Genomic DNA, 23,981 nt, shown 5'->3' with positions numbered 1-23,981 from the left:
TTGGGTGTGGAAAAAGATTTGGGGACAAGGGTCAGGCCTGGCTGCTTCTGAGTGCCTTGCAGGATCTTCTTACAGCAAGAGCCTTAAGGGGAGGGTGGCTTGCTGCAGCACCCATGGGCAGCCCCACGTCCTCAGACCTGTCTCCCAACTGCTCTCCTCTTTTTCACATCCATATGAAGTATGTGTGGGTCTGGCCTCACACATGCTTGGCATGAGCAAAGCCATTACGCACATGCCTCTGAGCATGGGAAGTGCTCTTCCCAGGAAACGAGGCCAGAAGCATGATTGGAGTAAGTCAGATATGGACCACAGGGTCACGATAACGATTAGTCCTGCCCTTCCCCCTAGTTGTAATTAACTGTGGAGATGTCACCCTCCATTTTGACTTCTTGCTGGCATTAATTCCAGAGCTGCAAATTTCCTGCCTTTGCATCTTAATTGCTCTCTAGGAAACTCAGATTTTACACTCTGTTCTTAATGCCTGCCGGCAGACTTCCTCATCATACTCTACAGGGCCCACCCTCTGGCAGACACCCTGGATAAGGGGTATTTGCTCAGGTGCTCTTTTGAACCGGAACTTCTCAGGGTTAGAAATGCTCCCTCTCCATCTCTAGAGCTTGTGCCCTTCCATCTCATTGCACTTTGGATTCAGTCCTAGAATATATCCCTGCTCTGAGAAAACTAAATCCAAAGCAACTGTAGTGGCATTTGGAGGATTTACTTTGGTATTGCAGGTGATACTTTGCCTTGATCTTCATACTTGCCTCGCAGTGTTTCAGGCCCTGTGCAACTTCTCAGCTGTGTGTGTTGGCCCTGTGCAGACCTCGACGAGGTGGTCTCGTGCCTCCTTCAGTCAAGTGTCCCACAGTCAGTCTTCCTTTTGTTTCGGATGTCTCTCCCCTTTGAAGTGGAGTGCATCTATTACACTGGATGCGTCAGTAACATGAGGGGAACATATCCCATAATCAGGAACGTTCTGTCTAGAGAGAAGTGTTTATTATACACAACTTGTTAGGGACTGTCAATCAACTAGGCTCCCTTTGTTTCTCCATAATGCATCATTAATGATGGCTTCTGCTATGCATTCAGTTTCATTGCACACAAGGGCCTTGTCTCTGTCTTCCCATCCCCTTCCCCCTCTTCATAATCACAGGAAAAAATTAATAAATTGATTCAGGGAAGGAGAGCTACGGGCTTGCTACAGGCTACATTCAGTGTCCTTGCTCACACTGAGTTGTACATGACTGGGAGAAATCTCTTCAATATCAGTAGAGCTATTTTGGGATTCCTGCTTCTCATCCTGAGGAAGGGGATGGTATCTGCTAGCACACACGCACGAACGTGGATAATTGGCCATGTAAAGAAGGAACAGAGGTATCTCATGAAAGTGATCTGTTGAGTGCTGGGGATGCAAATGCCACATCCTCTTCAGCTTTTCCCCTGCCTCTTTGGATCTTCAAGCCTTGAGATCATACTGATGCTTTGACTGTCGTTTTGCTTGTTCAGCCCGACATAGTTAACTTGTTCTTAAAAAGAAAAAGAACATTCAACTCCTGCAGGGCTTGTGGCAGGGAGAAACAAGTTTCTCAGAGGCTATAAATTCACTAAGAAAGTTATTGCCTCCTCTATAATTTTTTAGGAAACCACAATTAATAAAAAACAAACTGAAAATCCCCAGTTAAGACTGATAAGAGTCTAGTTGTAATGCGTTTTAAGTAAACTTAACTGTGTGGTTTGGGATTGGCTTGTTGGAGGCCCCGAAGCTGATTTTCCCATACTGTCAAAGTCTGCAGCCTTCATCTGCAGCTGAAATTCAGCATGCCAGCAGTGGCTGGGATAATTCAGCCTTCTGGCTGCTGTCTGCTAATTGGTTTTGGTTGGTCTCCCTGTCTCATTTCTTTCTGAATGATTATCTTCAGGGCTTTTTTTTTTTTTTTTACTTTGAGCAGAGAGGGCCAAGCCCTGGTGTGAGCTATAGATTCCAAACTCTCATTTTGTTGCTCTTCCAGGATTAGAAATGACTCATATTCCCTCTTCCCTTTCCTGCTCTGTGGAAAATCCAACTGGCTTTGTGATTCTGAACCAGCTGCCTGATGTCTGTCTTGGCACCACATCTTGCTTAAGTCCCGTGCTGGTGCTGCCTGCTCACATTTTGTGTTGCCTAGGTGTGTAAGACTCTGACCTTCCGTATGTTCATATGGAGATGACACTTTGTGTGGCTATTAGAGCAAGGAGTGGCTTATGTTGAGGGTAAGACACCTTCACAAATGTATTTCTGCTCCACTCTCCTGTGTTTCTCCAGAGGAGGTCTCTTGTCCCTGATACTTCTTTAACAGAAAGATCTGTAGCTACCTCATGTCAGTCCTGAGGATACTGCATTGCTATTGGGAGGAGAAGGAATTCCGGTCAACTTTGGATTTACTTATTTAATTCTCTCTGCCCACATCCTTGGCTCCAGGCCATTCTTGCTTGGGATTTCCCCCTGGCAAACAGCTTTGGCAAAGTGCTCCAGGCTGGGTTCCAGCTTGTTCGCCTTTATCCCAAGTCTGCTGGGGCAGCCAGGCCTGGCTGTAGGCTTCTGGTATTGCTGGTCAGGATCCCAATGCTGCCCATCTATGTGGGCATCACTTCTCTTGTGTATAAAGACGAAGGGAGAGAAAGCTACGCGCATATCCTTCACTGCTTTACAACAGGGGAAATCTTGCCAGTATTGGTGGTGACTGACCGCTTGGCCTTTCTGTCAGTGGAGCATCATGTTCTGGAAGCCAGAGGCTGTGAGTGGGACTGTTTGAAACACCCGATATGCACTGCAGTTGCAAAAATGTTTGACCATTTTCCATCTGAACAGAGTAACTCACAAAAGTGCTTTGCCTCAGTTTTCCATTGAAAAGGTAAAATATCAAGATTTGATATTTCTTTTATGGGACAGACCCTCCATTTTTTTTTATGAAAACACCTTGCCTATTTTTATTTGGTGTTCTTTCACCCAACTGTCTGAAATATTTCAGATTCTTCCTCTTGTGAATAATTTCAGAGGTTTTATGGCCTCTATTTCAACTCAGAAGGAAATCAAATTTCGGGAGGTTTAAATCCTCTTTTTTTCCTGTATAGCTTTCTAAATTTGTTTGAGCTTCTCTATGTTAAACAAATATCAGATTTTACCTTTTGTTTCCAAACTACTTCCGAAGACGCACCATTTCACTGGGGTCACATTTCAGCAGTTCTTTTCTGCACACTAAGGTCTCTTTCTCCTTCTTCTCAGCACAGAATCTTTTGGGGCCTCCAGTGACTCACCAGTGGAGAAAATAGCTTTTGAGGGTGGGCTGTGAACCCGTTAATGTGTCACCGTGTTTCCTCCATGGTGCAGAGGAGATGTAATGGTTCATTAGTGTGATGACTGGTAGAGATCACACAGTTTGGCAGGGATCCTGAATTCACCTCACTGGGAGGAAAGGTGAAGCAATTAAGGTGTAGCAATTAATCTTTTTTTGGGGGGGAAGGACAACAAAAAGACTTACATTTTCTTGTGTTCTTTGATTTGATCTGTAGTCTGAATTCAACCCTTAGATTTCAATAAATGTATCCTATAAAAAAAAAGTATTTACTAATTTACCTGCCAATACTTTTTTCTTCATTAGTAGAAGATTCTTCAGAGAGGACTTTGCTGTACAAAGAACTGGTGCTGAATTGCAGCTGTCACACAAACTGCGTGAGAGGCTTTGCTGTCTGTGTGATGGTGGGAGAATGACCAAAGATTGGTAGGAGGATGGAACTTTCAATGTTGCAGTCTGAGTTCTTTGAATTTTTTTTGTTACCATCCATTGAGTTTCCAGGCTTGTTTTATCATAAGTTTGGAGCTATAAACCTTGGTGCTTCCCTCCTCATTCAGGACTAGCACAGAGCAAATAATTAATTACGGAGTCTTAAATCACTACTTGAAACCGTAACATCAGATTATCATTCCCTTTAAATGTCTCTGGCACAGGCTCACTGTCTCTGATTTTCATGTCTCACCAGTTGCTATTTTTACGTGTCTTGAATAGAAGAAGCAGCACTAAATAAAGCTGTGTGTTGTAGTAAGCGCGTGTGGACTTCAAAATGGCTCCACTCTGTTGTGTGCCTTACAACCTGAATTCCCAGCTCAGCTTTTTCCATGCCAGGAAATGTCTCCTACCTTTGAAACTCCTCTCAAGAGATAAAAGATTAGCTTGGTGCTGTCAGGAGCTGTCAGTTCAGGCAATTTGAAATAGATCAGCTGACTCCTGGTAGTTTTGCAGCTATCCTGCTTTCCCGTGACTGCTTTGTTTCTGGCTGCTTTTGGAAGGGTTACGTTTGGGTGACTCTTCCTGATTACCCACACGTATGCTTTGTTCCTGGCTGCTGTTCTCTGGCTGCTTTTTCACTGATTATGAAGCTTTTGGTAGCTAGCGGTGCTGCTGTAAGGGAGCTTCATTTGTAGTGCGAGGGCTGGAAGTGGCAAAAGGAGACTCCCTCCTAGCTAACCCAGTCTGTGAGGGTGGGAACAGAGGAAGTAGAAGTTGGTATTGCTGAAAGCAGAGGCAAATGAAGAAGCAGCTTTTATTGCCCTGAAGATCTATCCTCTGCTTGGGTGGGGAGGAAATAAGCAGCAGGAGCTAGAGAATTGCATACTCTTTGCATACCCTTTGGCTACATCTTTCATTAGGAGCTCTTGTCAACCATCTGCTGAGCACCAGTCCTGGCCACCTGTCTGTTCCACACTCTCTCTAGATAGGTGCTTGTACTCAAATCTATTTCTGAGTTAAATATTGCCACCTGAAGTATGCAAGGTCCTAGGTTTCTCCCAGAGGAGACGCAGTCTGTCAGCTAGAGGCTGGGATCTGTTTCTTTGCGTTTTAGATTCAGTTTGGAGTTTAAAATCAGTGTGGGAGAGCTAGGAGAGCTCTCGGCACCAGGAACCATGGCAACTAGGAGGGGCACGGTCCTGTTTGACCTCTGCAGTTGTCTCCAAAGCATCTTCTGTGTGAAATTACCAACTCCAGGGCTTGGGTAAGCTGCCAACTACATTTTGGCTTCCTCTTCTATCTCTCAGCCTGTATTTTAACTGACACTGAGCTAGCAAGCAGTTGACCTGAGTGCTCTACCTTGGAGATGCACTGCCCATGATAATAACGTAGTTTCTACCAAACTGCTGTTTGAAAGATGTCCTCTCGACAACAGTTTCTTGGCAGGGATCTGTTATCACTGGATGGAAACTAAATGGAGAGCCTAGAGGGTACCCAAGTGCTAGAAGTTGGCATGTCTGCTATTTCAGACATCTTCCCTGCCAAAGGCAGGGGAGGGTCTGCTCGCATCCAGAAGTAGCAAGGTGGGGTGTTTCTTGGTCCCTATGTGCACCTAGGTGAGTGGGAAGGAAAACTTGTATTGCAAAGAACATGGTATTCAAACATTGCCCCGAAAACATTGGGGGAGCCTTTTATGAAGGCAGCTGAAGGATGGAAGAGCAGAGACTGGGTGCTGGGCTGCGTGACTGTACTACTCCTGCATCAGCTGTGTGCTGAAAGAGGCCAGGACATGGCCAGATGGAGCAGCGGGGAGGGGAGGCTGGGGAGCCTGGCCTTGCAGCAGCAGCCTGGGGAGTGGGGTGGGCAGACTGAAGCGGGGAGCTGGAGGAGGTCAGAGCAGGATAATCCTCCAACAACATGAAGACTGCAGCTGTTGGTGTTACAGCATGGCGTTACTGAGGTTTTCTGTTGCAGTGCAGTGGGTGTCAGTAGGAGCCTGCCAGCCCTGAACACTGAGTATTCATAGTGACATACACTGAGGTGTATGTCAGTCCTCTTCCCTTTCTTTGGTCAATGTCCCAGGGGATGTTCTGGGGCATTCAGCTGGAGAAGCCCCAGAGGTGTGCAGAGCTCTTGGCAGAACCTTGTCCAGCATGGAGTGCGTTTGTAAGACCTATGACATAGCTGGAAGGGAGTATGCTGCAATTCCTGTGCTCAGTTTCTGTGTCTGTCCCTCTGCACTAAATCATAGCACTCTGCCTAGTCTGAATGCTTCTTCCCCTGTGCCCCAGTGAGACAAGCAGGGCAGCTGGGTGACGGTCTCTCTCTCTCTCCAGCTCTCAGTGGCATTTCTAGCTACATCAGTGTAAGCATGCTTTGCTCTTCTGCACTGAGCCTGTGAAGAGTTTTGCTGAGTGGAAGATGTGTGAAGGTATGTTAGAAAACTCAGCAGAATTGCTGGTATGAAAGGGGCACCTAGAAGATCGCAGCAACACAATGACCATTAGGTCTTGGGAAAAGGTGCCCTGCATCCCTCCCCTCCAGAGCAGGGAGCTTGCTGTCCTGGAAGGTATCTGCCCTGCTCTTGCCTTCCCTAGGGCTGCAGACAGATCTCTGGTGCGTTTTCTCAGAATGTCAATGTCTGAGGGAATAACAGCTAGGATCCCTCTGCCCCTTTCCTAGCAGTGCCACCTCTACACCCACTCAATTTTACTTTGCTATAGTTTTACCAAGTACATTTGTAGAAAGCTGGTGCCAGCCATCCAGGGGAGACCTCACAGGGAAGAGCGGTGAGCTGATTTGCTAAACCTGAGACACTCAGAAGCTGTGAGTTGGATTCTAAAAATAAAAGCTGCTGGTGTATTTTTATTTCTGCTCTTTTCTTCAGCTTTCTAAATCTTTCTGAGCCTCATCGCCTTCAGGGTATTTTTGGTTATTTGCAGCTGTGATGGATAGAAATTGCTCTTTTTCTTTGCCATAAATTTAAGCTGAGACTTTTACCCACTCCTATGACTCCAGAAACTAGGGTCTTCTGCAAAAGGACAGATGCAGAAGGCTGGTAACAGCTGGTAATTGAGCAAATGCTGAGGGCTGCAAACTTGCGAAGCACCTCCAGTACATCTTTGCTTAGTGCCAGGACCTGGACACAATGCAGGGGTGTATCCGTGGTTCAGAATTGGGAAGCTTTGGTAGGCACAGGTCTGTAAGTGTCTACTAGGTTGCTACACGGAGGTGATGGATGAGAATGGGTCTTCTGTGTCTCAGCCAAAAACGGTTTGAAGCAAAACATAACTGATTACTGCCTGGCTGCCAGGGACTGTTGATAGCATCATCGCAAAAATCCAGAAATGTCTCCTTTTTCTTCTCTCTGTTCACTGGGAAGTTTGAGATGTCTAAAACTGTGCCAGCAGTTTTGTGTGAACAAACTTGGGATGCGCTGGAGCAGGCTGATCAAATAGCTACGAAGGGTGTGAATAAGCCCTGGGAAAGAGCAAGCAGGCGGTTTGTTTAATGTTTGCTTCCCTGTGTTTGTGTGAGTCACGGAGCTGGCAGTGGTCCTGCTTTCACCTCGCAGAGAGCAGAAGTAGGTGTGTAAGAGCTGCACGCTAATTTGCTGAAAATAGCTGAAAGCCAGGCTCTTCATATACTCACTAGAGATTGCAGCTCCTCCACCTATTGATTCTTTGTCTTCCATCTTCCTCTTATGAGCTTTTAAAAGATGATAAAACACAGGAAGAGCGTGCATGCAGCATGTGGTGTGTGGCTTTCTGTCCTAGCCTGTGCCTGGATGGATGGTGTGTTGCGTGTGACCTTGGGCCCAAGGGACTGCAGGGCGTTGCATGGAATGGTACGGGGAGGCAGATATCTGCAGCAAGGGAGGAGGTGGAAAAACATCTTTCCTGTTATCCTGGGAGATGCTGGCACGTCATGCAGCTGCCACAGCATCACACACCAACTCTGCCCTCAGCAGCTCAGGGGATTCATACCTGAGCTGATGCAGCTGTGGTATGTGCAGGGGGCAAAATACCAGTTGGGTGCCTTTCAATGCTGCCAGCTCATGATTGCATTTTTTGTTTCTGTTTTTAATCAAGAGCAGTGTTAAATGTTATGCTCTCATTAAAGCTTTGGCTTCTGGAGTCAGCATGGGATGTTGTGAGAATCCCAGTTCTGCTCTTTGAGCAGAGGAAAGAAGTCTAGAAACACAGACTGGCAGCTTGTAGCCTGGAGGCAGAGACAGCAAGGAACCCTGTGTTTTTTGTGTGCTTCCATGGGCCAAGTCTGTACTTGAGCTCCTGCTGTAGGCTTTAAACACAATAGTTGGCAGAGCTGCCTCTTATCTAGGTGGCTGTGTGTTGGGAAAAGCTGGAAGAGTGCTTCGGCTTGTAGGGAGCACAGGATGGTGGGCATGGAGGCAGCTCAGCTGGGCAGAGGGGAAGTGGGAATGGCTGCTGTCCCTTATGCTGCTGGTGTGGGGAATGCAGCTGTGGTTTGGGGCTCTCTAAGCCAGAACTGTTGACATGCTGAGCATCTCAAGTAGGCAAGAGCCAGCTATCCCCCAGCATTTGTCCTTCATTCAATCAAGCGATTGCTTTTTAGCAGTGCAGGCTCCCGTGAAGCCTGATTCCTGTATTTCCTCCTTGCCTTAAGCAATCTTTGCTTCACTTGTTTCCATATTTGTTTCTTCAGTTACACAAACTCTGGTCATAGGCCTGTGAGCTGAAGCATGCTTCTAAACTGCTGCAATTTTGCTTTAAACTCAGTGTTCAACAATTGATCCTCAGGGAATCTGTGGATTTGGGGGCCATGTGAAGGCACTGTTTGCTCTGGTTGCTTCATTTGCATCTTCTGGTTCCTCTGCTACTTGGCAGATGTGTGCCTGCCCTCAGAGACCTTTATGTCCCTGCTACCTGACCTCCACAAAGCAGAGGGGTGTAGATTATCCCCTCCACCCATCCTCCTTGCAGCAGGAGGTCTGCCCCTCATTGTGTCTGACTGCTGGACTGGGCTGACACAAGCCCTGCACACCATCCCTTTTCTTCTAACTAGGTTGGAATTAAAAAAAAAAAAGAGGATTTGCAGACCAAGGAGGGGATGGGGTGGGGAATGGCACAAGACACTCTGCATCCTGCCCTGGAGCATCAGTGAACCTGTGCCATCTGGAGCGCTGACCAGGGGTGATGTTCCAACACCTGGAAAGCTGTTCTGGACCTTGAAATGGGCTCATCTGGGCTGCATCTGATAATGCTTGTCTTGAGCTAGAAAGAGAGACATCCCCACAGTATCTCCCCTGAGATCCTCTGAGCTGTGTTTCTAGGATGGGGAGCATTCTGGGATGTGTCTTCTAATGAGAAATGTGTTTGAGTCATCCGCAAAGGTTTCTGCTGGCTTACACCTAACAGATGGGCGTAACAACAGCTATTTAAGTGCAGCTTCAGAAGTGTTCGTAGGAGACAGGCAGCATCCCTTGAGGGCTGGTTGCTACAGTGGGTGCAGTAGTAGCTCTACACGTAGCTTGCAGTAGCTTAGTTTACAATTCCTGTGAGCTCAGAGGGTACTTGGTTTTGTTTTGTCCATGCTCTCATCCCAGATGTGTTATGTACTGCCAGATGTTCACAACTGTCTGTTACAGCAGATGCATCCAAGGCTGCAGTAAGTGCACCCGCTGTTCTGGATGTGTTCCCTCACTTGCCCATAGCTCAGCTGACACACATCCCATTTGATGGGACTCAGTACTGCAGGTGAAGTCTTGCTTTATCCTCCTTGCATGTTGTGCAGAGCACTGCTCACAGCAGAGGGTCTGTATCTTAAATCTCTAAGTAGTCACACTGACAAAATAGTAATAAAATGACTTTCAGTAGGGAGCTAGTTCTGGCTTCCATGTGCCTCTGCTATTTAGCTCCAAATTTATTTAGTTCAGAAATCTGTATCGACTGGATTAAAACATGCAGAGAGTGCTTTACAAGGACAGTGTTTTTTTCTTAACATTGTTTTTCTCTTCACCATCTCTGAGTAGGCTCTCATTTCCCTGAAACAGCTCAGAAACCTCGGTGCTGCTCCTCAGATGGATAGCATGAATGGATGGATGTGCATTCTTAAGTGACCCTCTCTGATTTAATTTTGAATGCTCCTAGGTTACTCTTGTCATATCTACTCTGCTTGGAGGATGAAAATAAATAAGGGAAAGTGATTAGTTAAGTGTTAGGTTTTACCTTCCGGGGATGTGAAGTACCTGCTGGTGAACTGCTCCTCGGCACGAGCACAGCGCGTGCTTGCTGTGGGTTTGCTTGCTTTTACAAAACCTGGATTCAGAACTAAACTTACCTGCGATGATTCATTTGGAGCAATGCTCTTCCTGTAACTTATTGAAATGCATTAGCAAGGAATTCTTAATGGTGGTTCTATAAACAGCAATTGTTCTGCTTTGAAGCTGGGACACACATTGCCTGCTCTGTTCTGCTGCTGTGCAAAGTGGCCTAAATGCTCAAAGAGAAGTGACACAAAAGGAGCCCTGTACAGCTGGCTTTGGAAGAACGCTGGCCTTTCCCCTCAGTCATCGTAGGCTGGCAATCTGGCATTAAATGGGATTTTGTAGGCAGGTTTGCTGTCTGTCTTCTGGCTTATCTGTGTTTAAACTTGCATCTTGCTCACACTCTGTGTGCTGAGTGCTACTGGGGGACTTCTGACATACACTGGATGAGAATTGTGTACCAAATGCGGTGTGATAGGAGATAGCCTGATGCTATAGTCTCATCCTCTCCTATGTAGCGATAATTGTGTCAGAGCTGCCTTTCTCTTTGCTATAAATCCCGGCAGGTAGCACGGGGAGATGAATGTCTGCCTGCATGTGGCTTCATCCCTTGCCCATACTGCAGTGTGGAGACTCCGCTGCCTTTTGTTTATCGGCGATCCTTTTTTTTCCTCTCTGCTCCCATCCTGCAGCCCGCCTCGCTGGTGCGTGTGTGCCATCTGCTGACCGGAACGGTGACTGCACGCACCGGGTTTGCCGGATTTTAACCCTGCTTTGAGGATTTCTTACGTGGAAGAGTGAACGTGTTGGTATCAAAGGGGAATGTTTTCTGCCTTCTCGTTAAGGTGGCTGGGGAACTAGCAGTAAAGTTTTAAATGGGGTTTGAACCTCGATGTTTCTGTCTGAAGAACTAGAAGCAGAGCAGGATGTTTGAGGCTTGGAAAAGCAAGATGTTTATTGGCATCGTGATTTTAAAGCCATCCTTTTAGGAAGGGGCAAAACAGCACTCCTTTCTGAAACACAAAGCTCTGGATAGTTTTTGCTTACTTTCAGAGCACTCAGTATAATGTGGGGAGGGAAACGGTGGTTTACCAATTGTACATTAGTGTCCTTCTTGTGGTGCCCCATCAATAGGCAGAGAATGCCAATGGCATATCTGAGTACAAGCAAACATTGCTGCTTTGGCTGCTTCTGGGTTATGCCTGTGGGGAAAGGTTGGCTGATGTCAGAGCTTAGGGTGGAGGTGCCCCAGGCCCCATTCAATGTGAGATCTTCTACCCCTAGTAGAGAAGCAAACCTAGGAGTTTTTGTTCTGCCTGATGGCAGCGCTCCTCCCGGTGGGTTGTTCTGGGAGACAGGGAGAACAGAACAGCGTGTGTTTGGGTGGGAGAGCTTCCTGGGGCCTTGGGTCTGCAAGGGGAGGCAGGTCCTTCCTCTGTGCCGCTTCACAGGGCTGCAAAGAGATGACATTCTCTTTGTCTCTGCCAGACCCTTCCCTGAATGCAGCCAGGATCAAATACGTAGGATTGTTCTCAGATGTCTATGGGCATCAGCTGTGCAGCAGCTTTGTCTGGCTCCAGGGACGAGCATCCTTGTTAAAGAGCCAGCTCACACCCTGGTGTTCCTGCTTCAGCCTTGTGCGATTAACTCTATTGACTGTGTTAGCAAATTTAAGAGGTCTATAATCTCCTTTGTTTGTCCATTAATCGTGGGCTGGGGGGCCAGCTGCTAGTGGGAAGCCTGCAAGGGCAGCGTTAGTTGTTGCTTTCAGTGTAGCAGGATGGGATGCAGGCAGTATCCATTCTTGTTGTGCTTCCTATTCCTGGGAAGCCCTTTCTCAGGAAAGGGTAGCAAGGGGTAGCAAGCCCTGTGGTGCACCCATAGGGGAATTTTACCAAGTATTTTCATAGCAGCATTTGTGAAATGTAGGTGAGATATTGGAAAATATAGGTGAGACATCTAGCTACTGATTTCATGTGAAAGGTCAGCATTATCCACGTACCTGACTTCTGAGGCTCACTTCTATATCAGCGTTGTGAACAAAGCTTTGCAGCATTTTCTGTTGTTGCTGCAGCTATACTGAGGAGTTTGTGAATTAAAATTAAAATGAACTACATAAGAGAATAAAGAATATGGTTTAATTTTAACAGTTCTGCTAGGACAAAATATACCTTACATTCAGTGTTTTTCCTTGAGGCTTACTACTGGAGTAATGTGGGGGTTCTGTAATAAATAGAACAGTGTAAACAGAGCATTTCTTTTCCTTGCATTTTCAGCGGAAAGCAAAGTGAAACAACTGAAGGTATGAGATTCTTGGTTCGAGTTTGGAAAGTGGGCTGTCTTTCTTCGGTCCTCCTTGCAAAAAATGCCTGAAGATGATATTTGAGAATCTCACTGATATTGTGTGAGCTGTCTTCATGAATGTTTGAATTGAGGAAACAGCCTCCTAAAACTGGGAGGGATTGGTGAATGTGATCCCGCTCCACTGATCTGGTCAGAGTCACCTGGCTGAAACAGCTCTGATGGGAGGTGATGTTTGAAGTATTTACTTTGATTGTCATCAGCTTCCCACTTTTGCTCTGGCTTTCCCAGTGTCTGGGCTTCCTGGCCTGGTTGTGCTGATAAGAGATCCTTGTCAGCTGCTCAGATAGCTCTTTTGGGGGCTGTGTGGTTTCCTGGAGTCTTCCTTTGTTTCCCCCTATACTGACCTATCCCATGATGTGCAGTTAAAATAGATATAATGAGAATGATTGAAGGGGATGCTGTTCTGATCATGTCATTTTCCTCAGGAGCTAAATGTGATGGATTTCAAGAGAGAATCCAGAACCACAGATTAAATTACAGCTGTGGTTATCCATCAACCTTCTTAGGGCTACTTGTTGATATGTACACCCCGTATGTATGTTTTAGCTTGGCTGTGTAATTTAGTGAACAATTCTTGAGTCAAGGACGAATCTGATGCTCTGTGACAAGGTAGAGCTGTGGTTACAGAATAAGCAGGCACTGAGGATGGGCACTGTTGGTTCAGGCCCAGTTCATAAGGATTGATGCTGTGATCTGCTTTGTCTGTGACTTGTCTTTGTAGAAAACAGCTGTACCATGGGAACAGAAAGCAAGCTGGTGGTGTTTGAGCAGCTGAGGAGAGCATTTCCAGCATGTTAGATAGTTGTGAGCAGGAAGCCTGCCAGGAACAGGTCTCAGTGCGTTTATGGTGCAGGCTCTTGTGTTATTTACAGGATATGAGGGTGTGGTGGCATTCCTCTGGGCATAGCCTGCAGGCTGGCACCAGCATGCAAAGTGTTGTAGCGATCAAATACCAGACAGCACCTAAGAAAAGCTTCCCAGAGGAACCTAAAGTGTTTTTGCAACCTTGGAGTCAAGTTCTTCTTGACCTGTATGTGTGCTGCTCTGAGTGGTTTGCGCCCCATGTTGGGCAGGGAGGGCCCTGCTGGTGGCCAGAGCTGTGTGTCATTGGCCAGCACCTGGTGCTGACTCAGCAGGTCAGGGAGAGCTGAGGACTCTTCTCTCCATAGCCTTCCCCTGTCCTATTTGAACTGTTCTTTTCTAATGTCAGCAATGCCCTTTGTAAAGTGGTGGGATCCATGTTGGCTTCTTTGGGTGGAATATCCTGAAAGGGAAACTGAAGGTTGGGGAGAAGTGCTCCGTTGTGCTGAACAAACTGGTGGTGGAGTGGGGCTGCCATAGCAACCAGGGCTGCTAAGGTGTTGTCCAGAGGACTGTGAAGACATCCACTGAGAAGTCACCTTTCCATGTGGCATGTGGTGTTGGCCACTTCATTTCACATGGGGCATAGCAATACCTGATCTTGCCCAGGTGCTGACAAGGACAGTCAGCACCTTGGTGTATGAAGTCCTTGGTGTATGAAGTGTTAAGTAAGGTATCATTTTTGGTGTGGAGGAAAGTTGACTGGCTCAGCCTTGTAAAATGATGAGTGATCTGTGGAAGGTGCTGTGGTTAGGTCAGTTTCTCCATTTCCTACCAAATCAACAAAAGGAAATGTATTTTAACACAATGTACCTTGTGAAATGCAGGACTGCCAGGCACTGACTATACCAAAAGCACAAATGATTTTGAACGCAGAGACATCCCTAGCAGGTAAATCCATCAGGGCTGTTAAAGCTGCTAATTTTTCCTCTGCCTTGGGAAAACCCACTTCCATCCTGTCCCTTCTTCCTTCTGTTTGTCAGCTGCTCTCAGGCTTTGCCACCCGTGTTCTTCAGACCCTAAAGCACCTTTTTAACTTGCAGTTTAATTATTTGCTGGGTTTTCAGCTTGCAGACAGTCTGATTGCAGTTGGGCTAATGTAAATCTGTAGTAAGACCACTGAATAAGCAGACTGACAGGCTGGAAACCTGAGGTCAGTTTACAGACTCTTAAACTCTGCATTGGCCAAAGCAGTGTTGCACAGAGATTTAGGGGCTTCCTCTGAAAGTGCCAGATCCAGCTCCAGGAGCTGTCTAGCTTCTGGTTTTGGTGCAAGGGTGGTTTTGGATGTCTGTGGCAGTGCATTTTGCACCTCTCTGCATTGGCATACAGGATTTCAGCTAGCTGGGTGGCTTCCACAACACAGCACGTGGGAGCTGGAAAAAAACTGGGACGCTATTTTTAAGATTTTTTTTATAAAGGACACTTTGAAAAAAAGAAGCTGATTTCTTTTACAAGGGGGTGCTGGGGCCCTGCAGTGTGTTCTGTCACCATATCACAAGATTTCTAAAAGGAGCAGAATCAGTAGGACACTGGTGTATCAGTCCGCAAAGAGCAGCTTCCTTCGCTCGCCTCCCGTGTTTGACTAAACTGGCATCACACAGCTCAGTCTCCCCACTCCCCTCCCACCCTCTGCCTGCTTCCGCTGACAGTCCTCTCAAAATGTGCTTTGTAACTCAAGGCTCTCCTAAAGGGCTGACTGTTTCAGTTCCGTGTAACAAAAACTTGTGCTGCTCATAAATAGATTTGCAATTAGCAAGAAGAATCAGTGCAGCCCAACCAGCCTCCCATCCCTGTCTTAAAGAAGCCTCTAAAATTCAGCACACGTCACTCGGGCATAGCTGGGGGACCTCTGCAGGGATCTTTCCTTTGAACAACATTCCTTTTCTGCAGGATCTGCTGTTCGCAGCAGAATTGTCAAGAAACCGCAGAGTGCCTATCTAGTGTATTTACTGAAATGACAAAAGCTTTTAGTTTTCAACTAGCCTGGGGTGTCTTAGTATTTCTTTCAGCAGCTAAGGGTAAGAACTGCCTGGCTGAAGTGAAGTTATCCTGAGATTTATTGCAGATTTACAAGTTAGTCGTCTTCTAATAACACCTGGTGTGTATTTAGTGCTGGCTGAGCATTCCCAAGCACTTTTTGAGAATCCAGGAGGTCAAACTTCTTTAGCTTTTGGGTCTAAGAAAGGTAATGATTTTATACAGAAGAAAAAGAGATGTGCCCAAGGTTAAGTATGCAGCTGTGTAGAGCAGGGAGGGATGAGCCCTGACTCTGCTGGGTCCTTTGGACAGATTAACTGGGAGAAAGAAGGGAGGCCAAGTGGTATATGTGGGGGATCTCTAGTCCTCTCTGTAGAAGAGATCATTATCCAAGGATAATCCCATATGCTAAGGGAGCGGGTACCCAGCATTTTTTTGGACACTCCAGTGGGAGGAATGAGCACTACCTCTGCCTTCCTGAGCTCCCTGCCCACCTGGGGGGTGCTCAGCTCTGCTTCCTCACAAAGAATGGCTAATTTCCCAGCCACATATTTCTGCATATCTCAGTAAACATTCTGGACTTGGAGCATGCAGTTCTACAGAGCAAGCTGCCCTACAAGGGACCTATGCTTCATCTTGAAGTGCTAATCAAACAAAGGCAAATAAGATTTGTTGAATCGAAAGCAATTCCTAGCATTTCTGGGTCCTCAGAAGCTGACTACTACCTGGAACCCATCTGGAGAGCTTTCTTGTGTGGGAGTTCACTGGGGTTGGTCTGCTGAGAAATTTAAACACGCAGCCCTGTTGATGTCAGTGGGGACTTAGCTACATTCTCCTCATTAAAGAAATCAGCCTATGTTTCTTCCCAGGTGCTGTCTGATGCTCACTTTCTTTTTCTTTCAATATGATTACCAAAATGGCTGCTTAAGACAACAGGCAGATGTGTGCAATACTGGCTGCAAGTATCAGGAGACTTCTGCTAGAGCACAGGCTAACGGCTTGGAGAGGGCAGGTTCAAGTGCAAGGTCAACCAATGACTTGTGCTAGAGCACCACATCATTGCTATTAAGGAAATCAGTATCCAACCACTTTGCTTTGTGGACATCAAGTTACCTGCAAACTTGAGCAGGGGGAAGAAGGTATCAATGGTAACATCAGCTCAAGTGTTGGATTTCTAGAGAAAAATCTCAACTTGTGTAGGCTGGGAGGAATCAGTTTTGTCCCGTTCTTCCTTTCCTGCACACTGACCATGTACACATGAAGTTGCAACCAGGTGATCTGTAAGGACCCTTCCAACCCAAGCTATTGTATGATTTTGTGATAAGTATGTAAAGCATCCAAGTGTCTCAATTCTTTCAATCCTTCACAGACTGCACCCTGACCCTGAGCCAAACCCACACCACTTTGTCCCTGTGCAGGTGTTGCAGGAGGGACTGTCTAACTCATGGTCTCTGCAGCTTTTGGGGAGCATTGCAGGCTGTGCAGGAGGAGCAGGTGATGCAGGGGGCAAGGAAGAAAATGAAGGCTGTGCGCTGTTTGAACTGGCAATGACTGTGTGTGTAAGGCATCAGGAAGGAAGCTATCAGGAAGGAACCCGAAGAAGGAAATGCATATGTTAGAAATCAGTTTTTGCCTAATTTTTTCTTGTGGTGAGTTTCTCCAAAGACAGGTCTGTAAGTTCCTCCTTATTTACATAAAGCTGGGCATGAAATAGCAGCAGATCCCACAATGCACTGCAATGGCTGCAAAATCAGTTCATCTGAAATTCCGCAGTGGATGAAGAGCATCTTTGCGTGACTTTTTTTTTCCATGAACAGACTATTCTCTGTGTCATGTGCATCAGAGTCCTGGATCATTCAAAGATGTATCCTAAATCTGGCTGTTATGTAAAAATAAAATCTGTTTTCTGTCTTTCTTACTTCTCCTTGTATTGCAGTGCTTGGAATAAAATAAATCCTACTTTCCTGCTCCTGAAAGAGTGGTGAAGGGAACTCATTTGCTCACCTGCATTACTCTGATAGGCTGCTTAGTAAAGTCCTACTGTAGTCTTAAAGACTACAGTTACTTCTTATTTTCACATTCCCTGCCTTCTGTGTGCTTGTATGCATAGCTACTCAGTTATTTGTTATGATGCCAAGTTTTGTATCTTGGGAAGGTCTTACATTAATCACTCGGTTAAGAAAATGAACACAGATTCCTTACTTAGCAAAGTGCCAGTTTTGCCGAACAACCTTTTCAAAAGAACAGCACACAAGGTATGGCTGCAAATTGTATGTTATGCCTGGTTCCAGCAAGAGTCATCTTAAATGTCCGTGAACCTACTTTGATGCCATGAGAGTGGGTATTTCTGCTAAAGTAAAAAGTATTGTGTTTGATCCTACAAATACCGGGTTCAGTTTTTGCATGCAGCTCCCGTGGGCTTCTACAAAATTCACAAGGCTATCTGTAACCCCTTCTAACATCTCCTGGCATGGAGATGGGAAGACAAAAACCCAAAGGGCCTGCTGCTGCTCTTATCTTAAGGACTTAAGTACCAGTCTTGATATTTTTCTACATATTTTCTATGTGCTTGCACTTGCAAACTTGCTTCTGCTGTCCGTGCATGTGATTCTCTCAGCTTACACTTGGGTTGTTGGAACTCGAGATGAAAGCTTTGTGGCAAGTCAGTGTATGCCATACAGTGCTGGCTAACAGGAGTCTTTGAAATATTTTCACATATCAAATGGATTTGTAATGGAGTCAGCCTGAACATACTGCAAACCCCCAAAGCCTTGCTGAATCCTGAATTTGGCTGTCCCAACTATTTTTAGAACACTCTATGCTTATTCTAAATATATTTTCCTCAAGGGGACCTCCTCTCAACCCCTTGCTCCACAGCTTAAATTGGATCAGCAATGCTGCTGTGGTCTGTTAGCAAAAATTCCTTGTCTAGCTCTCTGTCAGAGTTGCAGATGTTCCTGGACCGGACCTTGAAATGCTGTGACAGGCGTTTCTCAGGGGTTTGGATTTAAACTCTGCAGCCATTTTGGAAGAGAGATTTTGATGAGGTATGAGATCACTTCCTGTAGCCATTGCTTGACTATTTTTTTATGTTCCACCTTTGCTGGTAGGTCAAGACTACAAGGACTGACTACAGTCTAAAGCAGTGTGGTGCTTGCACTGGGTCAAGGTCAGGATTTCTGGTGTCAGTACTGTCACCAGAAGTCTCTAGAAGAAGTCAACTTCTAGAAGTCGTGTCAACTTAGGTACCCTTTAAAAATCCTGTTCTTCTTGGTGCAAGGAAGGAGTGACTGCTGCTTACTTGGCCTGTGTGTGGAGTAACGTTGCTCACTGTGCATCTGAGCCTCAGAAAATGTCTTTGAGGTTGACAGAGACTCTTCTTGGTTATTGTCCTTTAATGATGAATGGAGCAGCAAGAAGTAAGATTGCAAAATGGGATTAGCTCAGGATTTAGCAGGAAGAGTTCCTTAGCATGCCTCTGGAGCTACATGTAATGAAACAAGTTATAACCTTACCTGCCTGGCAGGAAAATCGCCCCAGCTCAATACAACAAAATGGACATGGTCCCATGCTCTGGAGAGCAATGGAACAGGTAGAGTGTACTTTACAAGGTCTTTCACATGGAGGATTGCACAGTAATCCCAAATATTGTCACAAGATGCATTCCCCTGCGTACATAGGCCTCTCCTTGTGGTCTCCTTGGCTCTCCTATGGATGAGTGTTTAGACTGATGCTGATCATTTGCGTTGGCCTTTCAATAAGGATGTGTCTGCCTCCAGGGCTGACAGTTGGGTGGGCAGCTCACCTCCCAGTGCTTCTGGCTAGTTATTCCCACTGATGTCTATCTAAGCTTGATTTCCTTGTAACATAAGGTCAATTTTAAGCCTAATTTGAACACTTAATGACGTGGTAATGTCTCAGCTGCTGCGTGGAGTTTCTCCTTAGTCTGCTGTTTCTGTTCTCTGAACAGAGTACAGTGGTATATATAGAACAGAGTGAAAAACTGGCTTTGTGCAACTGGTGTGGGCAGTGCAGGGGTGAGGGGAAAGTGCCTGATTTTCATGATGAAAACAGAAATCTGTCTTTATGCCTGTGCTCTGGGGAGCTGATCAGATATATTGTGGAATGATGCTGTCATTGCAGCTTGAAGAACTAATTTCAGAGCTGGCTTCTGTCCCTCCTGATAGTTTAACCTGTCTCCATTTGCCCCATAAGAGGAGAACGTACTGCCTCTGTTTGTGCTGCCTTGCTAATCAGTAAATTGTAAAGTCTGATCTGCTTGAGCTAATGCTTGTAGCTACCCATTTGCTCACATGCAGACCAGCCCCCTGATGCCCATCCAGCTATTTTCTTAAACTGCAGAGATAATAGAAACAATGAGTCAATTAATTCCATGAATTTCTCTTTTCTTCTTGAAGTGTTGGAGAACCGTTTGTCTGCCACAGAGATGAACATATGCTAAAAAAAACTGGCTTAGAGAGTATTTGAGAAGTTAAGTTTAGTCCTCAAAGTAGCCTTGCTATGTTTTACTGGAAGCATTTGATTTTTTCTATTGCCTTCAGTGTGTTGTTTAGAATAGACTGCACCCATTCCCAGTAGTGCAGGGAAGTCCTGCCCTGAGTCAGATGGGACTGAAGGTGGACTGGTGCTGGGACCGGTGTGCATTTATGTTACGCTAACAGTGATGGGTGCCCCTCGCTATTTTTTTTCCTGCTGGGCATGATGATGGGTTATAGGCCTGTTTAAATCCTTTATCCCAAATCTGTTTGATTTCTCTTTCTCTCTTTTGCAGGCATGGTTCAGAAACTTGACCAGAAGCTGCCTGTAGCCAATGAGTACCTGCTCCTTTCAGGCGGTGTGCGGGAAGGCGTGGTGGACATTGATCTTGATGAGCTGAATGTTTATGCGCGAGGCACAGACTATGACATGGACTTCACCCTGCTGGTGCCTGCGCTGAAGCTGCATGACCGCAACCAGCCGGTCACGCTGGACATGCGCCACTCAGCTCTGTGCCACTCCTGGCTGAGCCTGCGGCTGTTTGACGAAGGAACCATCAGCAAATGGAAGGATTGCTGCACCATTGTGGACCATATCAACGGAGCTACCAATTACTTCTTCTCTCCAACGAAAGTTGCAGACTGGTTCTATGACTCCATTAGCATCGTCCTCTCTGAGATCCAGAAGAAGCCTCAGCGAGGGATGCCAAAGGTGGAGAAGGTAGAAAAGAATGGGACGATCATATCCATTATCTTGGGAGTGGGCAGCAGCCGAATGCTGTATGACATTGTTCCTGTGGTGTCTTTCAAAGGCTGGCCAGCTGTGGCCCAGAGCTGGCTGATGGAGAACCACTTCTGGGATGGAAAGATTACAGAAGAGGAAGTCATAAGTGGATTTTACTTAGTGCCTGCGTGTTCCTACAAGGGGAAGAAGGACAACGAATGGAGGCTGTCATTTGCCAGAAGTGAAGTTCAACTGAAAAAGTGCATCTCCAGCAGCCTCATGCAAGCCTATCAGGCCTGCAAAGCTATCATCATCAAATTACTGTCCCGCCCCAAAGCTATTAGTCCATATCACTTGCGGAGCATGATGCTGTGGGCTTGTGACAGGCTACCAGCCAGCTACTTGGCCCAGGAGGACTACGCCGCCCACTTCCTCTTGGGTCTCATCGATGATCTCCAGCACTGCTTGGTCAACAAGATGTGCCCTAACTACTTCATCCCCCAGTGCAACATGCTGGAGCACCTCTCTGAAGAAACCGTCATGCTGCACGCCCGGAAGCTGTCCTCAGTCCGCTCAGACCCTGCTGAACACCTTCGAACTGCCATCGAACATGTGAAGGCAGCCAACCGGCTAACGCTAGAACTCCAACGGCGGGGCAGCACCACCAGCATCCCCTCCCCACAGTCAGACGGAGGGGACACCAACCAGCCTGATGACCGACTAGCCAAAAAGTTGCAACAGCTAGTGACTGAGAACCCAGGGAAGTCCATCTCCGTCTTCATTAACCCAGATGATGTCACAAGGCCTCACTTCAGAATCGATGATAAATTTTTCTGAGTTATCGTCAATGTTTTTGGGGATTTTTTTCTTCCGTTTAATTTTTTTAAAATACTTAACAGCGTGCAGGTTTTTTCAGTTGGTTTTCCTTGATGACTTAGTCTCTTGTTTTTTACATATCCAGCATAGATTGGATCTGTTGAGAACAATCTGAACAGGTGATAATTCCTGGTTCTGCAGGACGGTGCAGATTTTGAAACAGTGTATTACAATTTCATATGCTGCTTTGATTTTTTTTTGAGGCACCCATCTGCATTTGTGAGTAGTTTCTAAAGGAGAACATATACCATAAACACACGTACCAGTGTTAGAATTTTTTTTTTCAAGCTTCTATAATTTATGTACACTCTTGGGCCCTCGGAAGGGAGAACTCACTTTCCGCTGTGTAGGAAATTCACTTCTGATTTTTTTTTCTCCATGAGCTTCCATCACCCTAAAGAAATGAGAGAGACTTTGGGTTGGAAAGTGCTACTGGTAGTTCAGTGAGGCCAAATCTAGTGGGCAGAAGCCCAGTTCATCTGTTCTTCATGCTTCTCCTACCTGGGGAGAAAGCTAAATTTAGAGATGTTGATGCTTTTGGGGGGAAGAGCTGTTTCTGTTTTGATCTACTTTTTGAATGTAATTGTTCATAATTGGACCTTGTACAGTGCAGAGGGTTGTTTCTGCTGCTTTTCCATGCGGAATAAGGTTATGGAATATTAGTTTTAGTGCGTGTAATTATTCAAAGCCTTATTTAAATTCTATTAAAGAACATACCATTTTAAATGTTAATTGCACTAATGAAATCTCTGCCATTACCTCAGTCCCACTGTTTGTGTTTCTTTCATGAATTAGCATCTGTTATTAGGTACCGGTATTGCAGATTGCTCAAGGCCCTTGGGTCTCATGGTTTCAGGTGATTTCTTGATTGTCTTATGTAAAAGACTTCCTTGTTAGCCCTGCGATGTTTGAGAAGTCAGATTTTTGCATTGGCATATTTCTTTGGATGCGTATCGTGTGTTGCAGTGCATATTGCATTAATATGTATTGCATGTTGTTGAAACAGGTCTACCATTAGATAAGGACATAATGCTGAAGAAGTGGTATGTGCAAAGTGCATCGGCCAGATCTTGAGCAAAGGAGCTGTCTTGCTTCTCTAATGCATGTATTAGGCCTGGTCCTTTATGACATTTACCATCCCTGTGACTCCCATGGACTTTTCTGACTTACCGTGGGACATAAGAGATCTTACTTTGGTCTCCTGTTTGCAGAAATTGTTTGTATGTAAACTTGTAGTGTGACAGTAACAAGGGTTAGTCTGAGCCAAAAAATAATTCCAGGTATAATAATAATATCAAGGATAATAATTCCAAGGATTCCAAGTTCAAGGATAGAGTGGCTTTTTTGTGCCTGGCTGGCCAGTGACTGATATTTAGGCCTTAAATCAGCAATTTGGGCTTATTGATTTTCCCAGAGAAGCTGTTCTGATCCAAACTTGATGCATGTTTTAAAATGTGATTATTAGAGCAGGTTGAAGTATTTTTAAATACGTTGACAGACAAATGAGGAGCATATCTAGTAAATTCTAACAGATAAAAATTGTGTATGAAAAACGTGTCACTTCTTTCTCCCAGCCTGTCTGGTAAAGAAACCAGGCTGGTGGAGCAACACACCAGCAGCTTTGGAAACTGCATTCCTTTGTCAGATGGCAGGGAGGTTTTGATACCTATCTGTTGCCCAGGTCATATCTTAAATGAAATTTTGGCTCCTCCATCTCTTAGGCATACTTGAAAACTTTGTTTCACTCCTGCAGCCAAGATGCTCAAATTTACCTGACTTTACTGGTACACGTTCACACAAGCCTGAAGAGGCTCTCAGAAGTTGCTGGCTAGATGAAGTGGATGAGGATTTAACTTCAAAGCACAATTGGTCGTGATGGTGAGCCCTGGTGCAGCTGCAGTTACAGCCTGGAGAAGGACATGCATTGACTTCAGTACAAGCAAAAGTCACCGGCTCCTACCAGTGTGGCTGTTGCCAAAGATGAGTCTCTATGTAAACCCATATACCTGCCAGTGGAGGCAGGAGGACCAGCTGAGAGTCCTCCCAAGGAGTGCTTGGAAAATGCAAATTCATTGAAATCGTCTTTTCCCCAATCTCCAGGACTTCTGTCTGCTGGGAAAAGAGTCTGGTGAAATGTTGATGGAATGTCCCACCTTCACATGAGAGATCTGCTCAACACAAAGCAGCAGTAGCCTGGCAGGCAGAGCCCCTAGGAGCCCCGGTGTCCGCTCCGGTGCTCCTGAGTTATGCAGAAACACAGCTCTCAGCCTTCCTCATGCCAGTTCAACGTCCTGAGGACCAGCAGTTCGGCTGGCCCATGTCAAGCTCTGGTGTGTGCTCCTTTTTTTTTGTTTTGCTTTAATTAAAAAACACTTTGAAAAGTATCCATCTCGTTTTTCCTGCATTATGAGGGAAAGCTGTGTGTGTCTTTGTTGGGGTGTGTAAAGTTGGCTTTCTACCGGTCTGGAAAGCAGCTTCACAGGTAGGTCTGAGAAAACTTTGTATCATAGGTTGTTTGTCTTCCAGGGAGGCAGAATCCCAATCTCCAGCTGGTTTTGAATCTCAGTCTAGTGCATTTGCTCCTTTCCACATGCTAGCTCAACTTAACAAAGCAGGCTGCCAACCCAGAGGTGGTGTGTGCTTTGTCTATCAAAGGCTCTATCTTCTCC

General features: G+C 45.8%; 1 protein-coding gene across 8 annotated transcripts in view; it reads left to right on the top strand.

Annotated features, from left to right (window-relative positions):
* The window catches only part of MB21D2 (Mab-21 domain containing 2), a 59,027-nt gene extending 36,957 nt beyond the window's left edge, over window positions 1-22,070 (top strand). For 7 of the 8 annotated variants that reach the window (XM_021395158.1, XM_021395157.1, XM_021395160.1 and 4 more), the window contains one exon: window positions 20,009-22,070. In XM_021395158.1, the coding sequence (XP_021250833.1) occupies window positions 20,009-21,273 (1,265 nt within the window). In that variant the 3' untranslated portion in view covers window positions 21,274-22,070. Of the gene's footprint in view, window positions 1-2,512; window positions 2,518-20,008 lie in introns of those variants that run through there. The other variant, XM_021395162.1, reaches the window with a different exon arrangement.

This window comes from Numida meleagris, chromosome 4 (genome assembly GCF_002078875.1).
Source record: "Numida meleagris isolate 19003 breed g44 Domestic line chromosome 4, NumMel1.0, whole genome shotgun sequence".
NCBI lineage: Eukaryota > Metazoa > Chordata > Aves > Galliformes > Numididae > Numida > Numida meleagris.
This window is presented reverse-complemented; position numbering and strand designations above follow the sequence as displayed.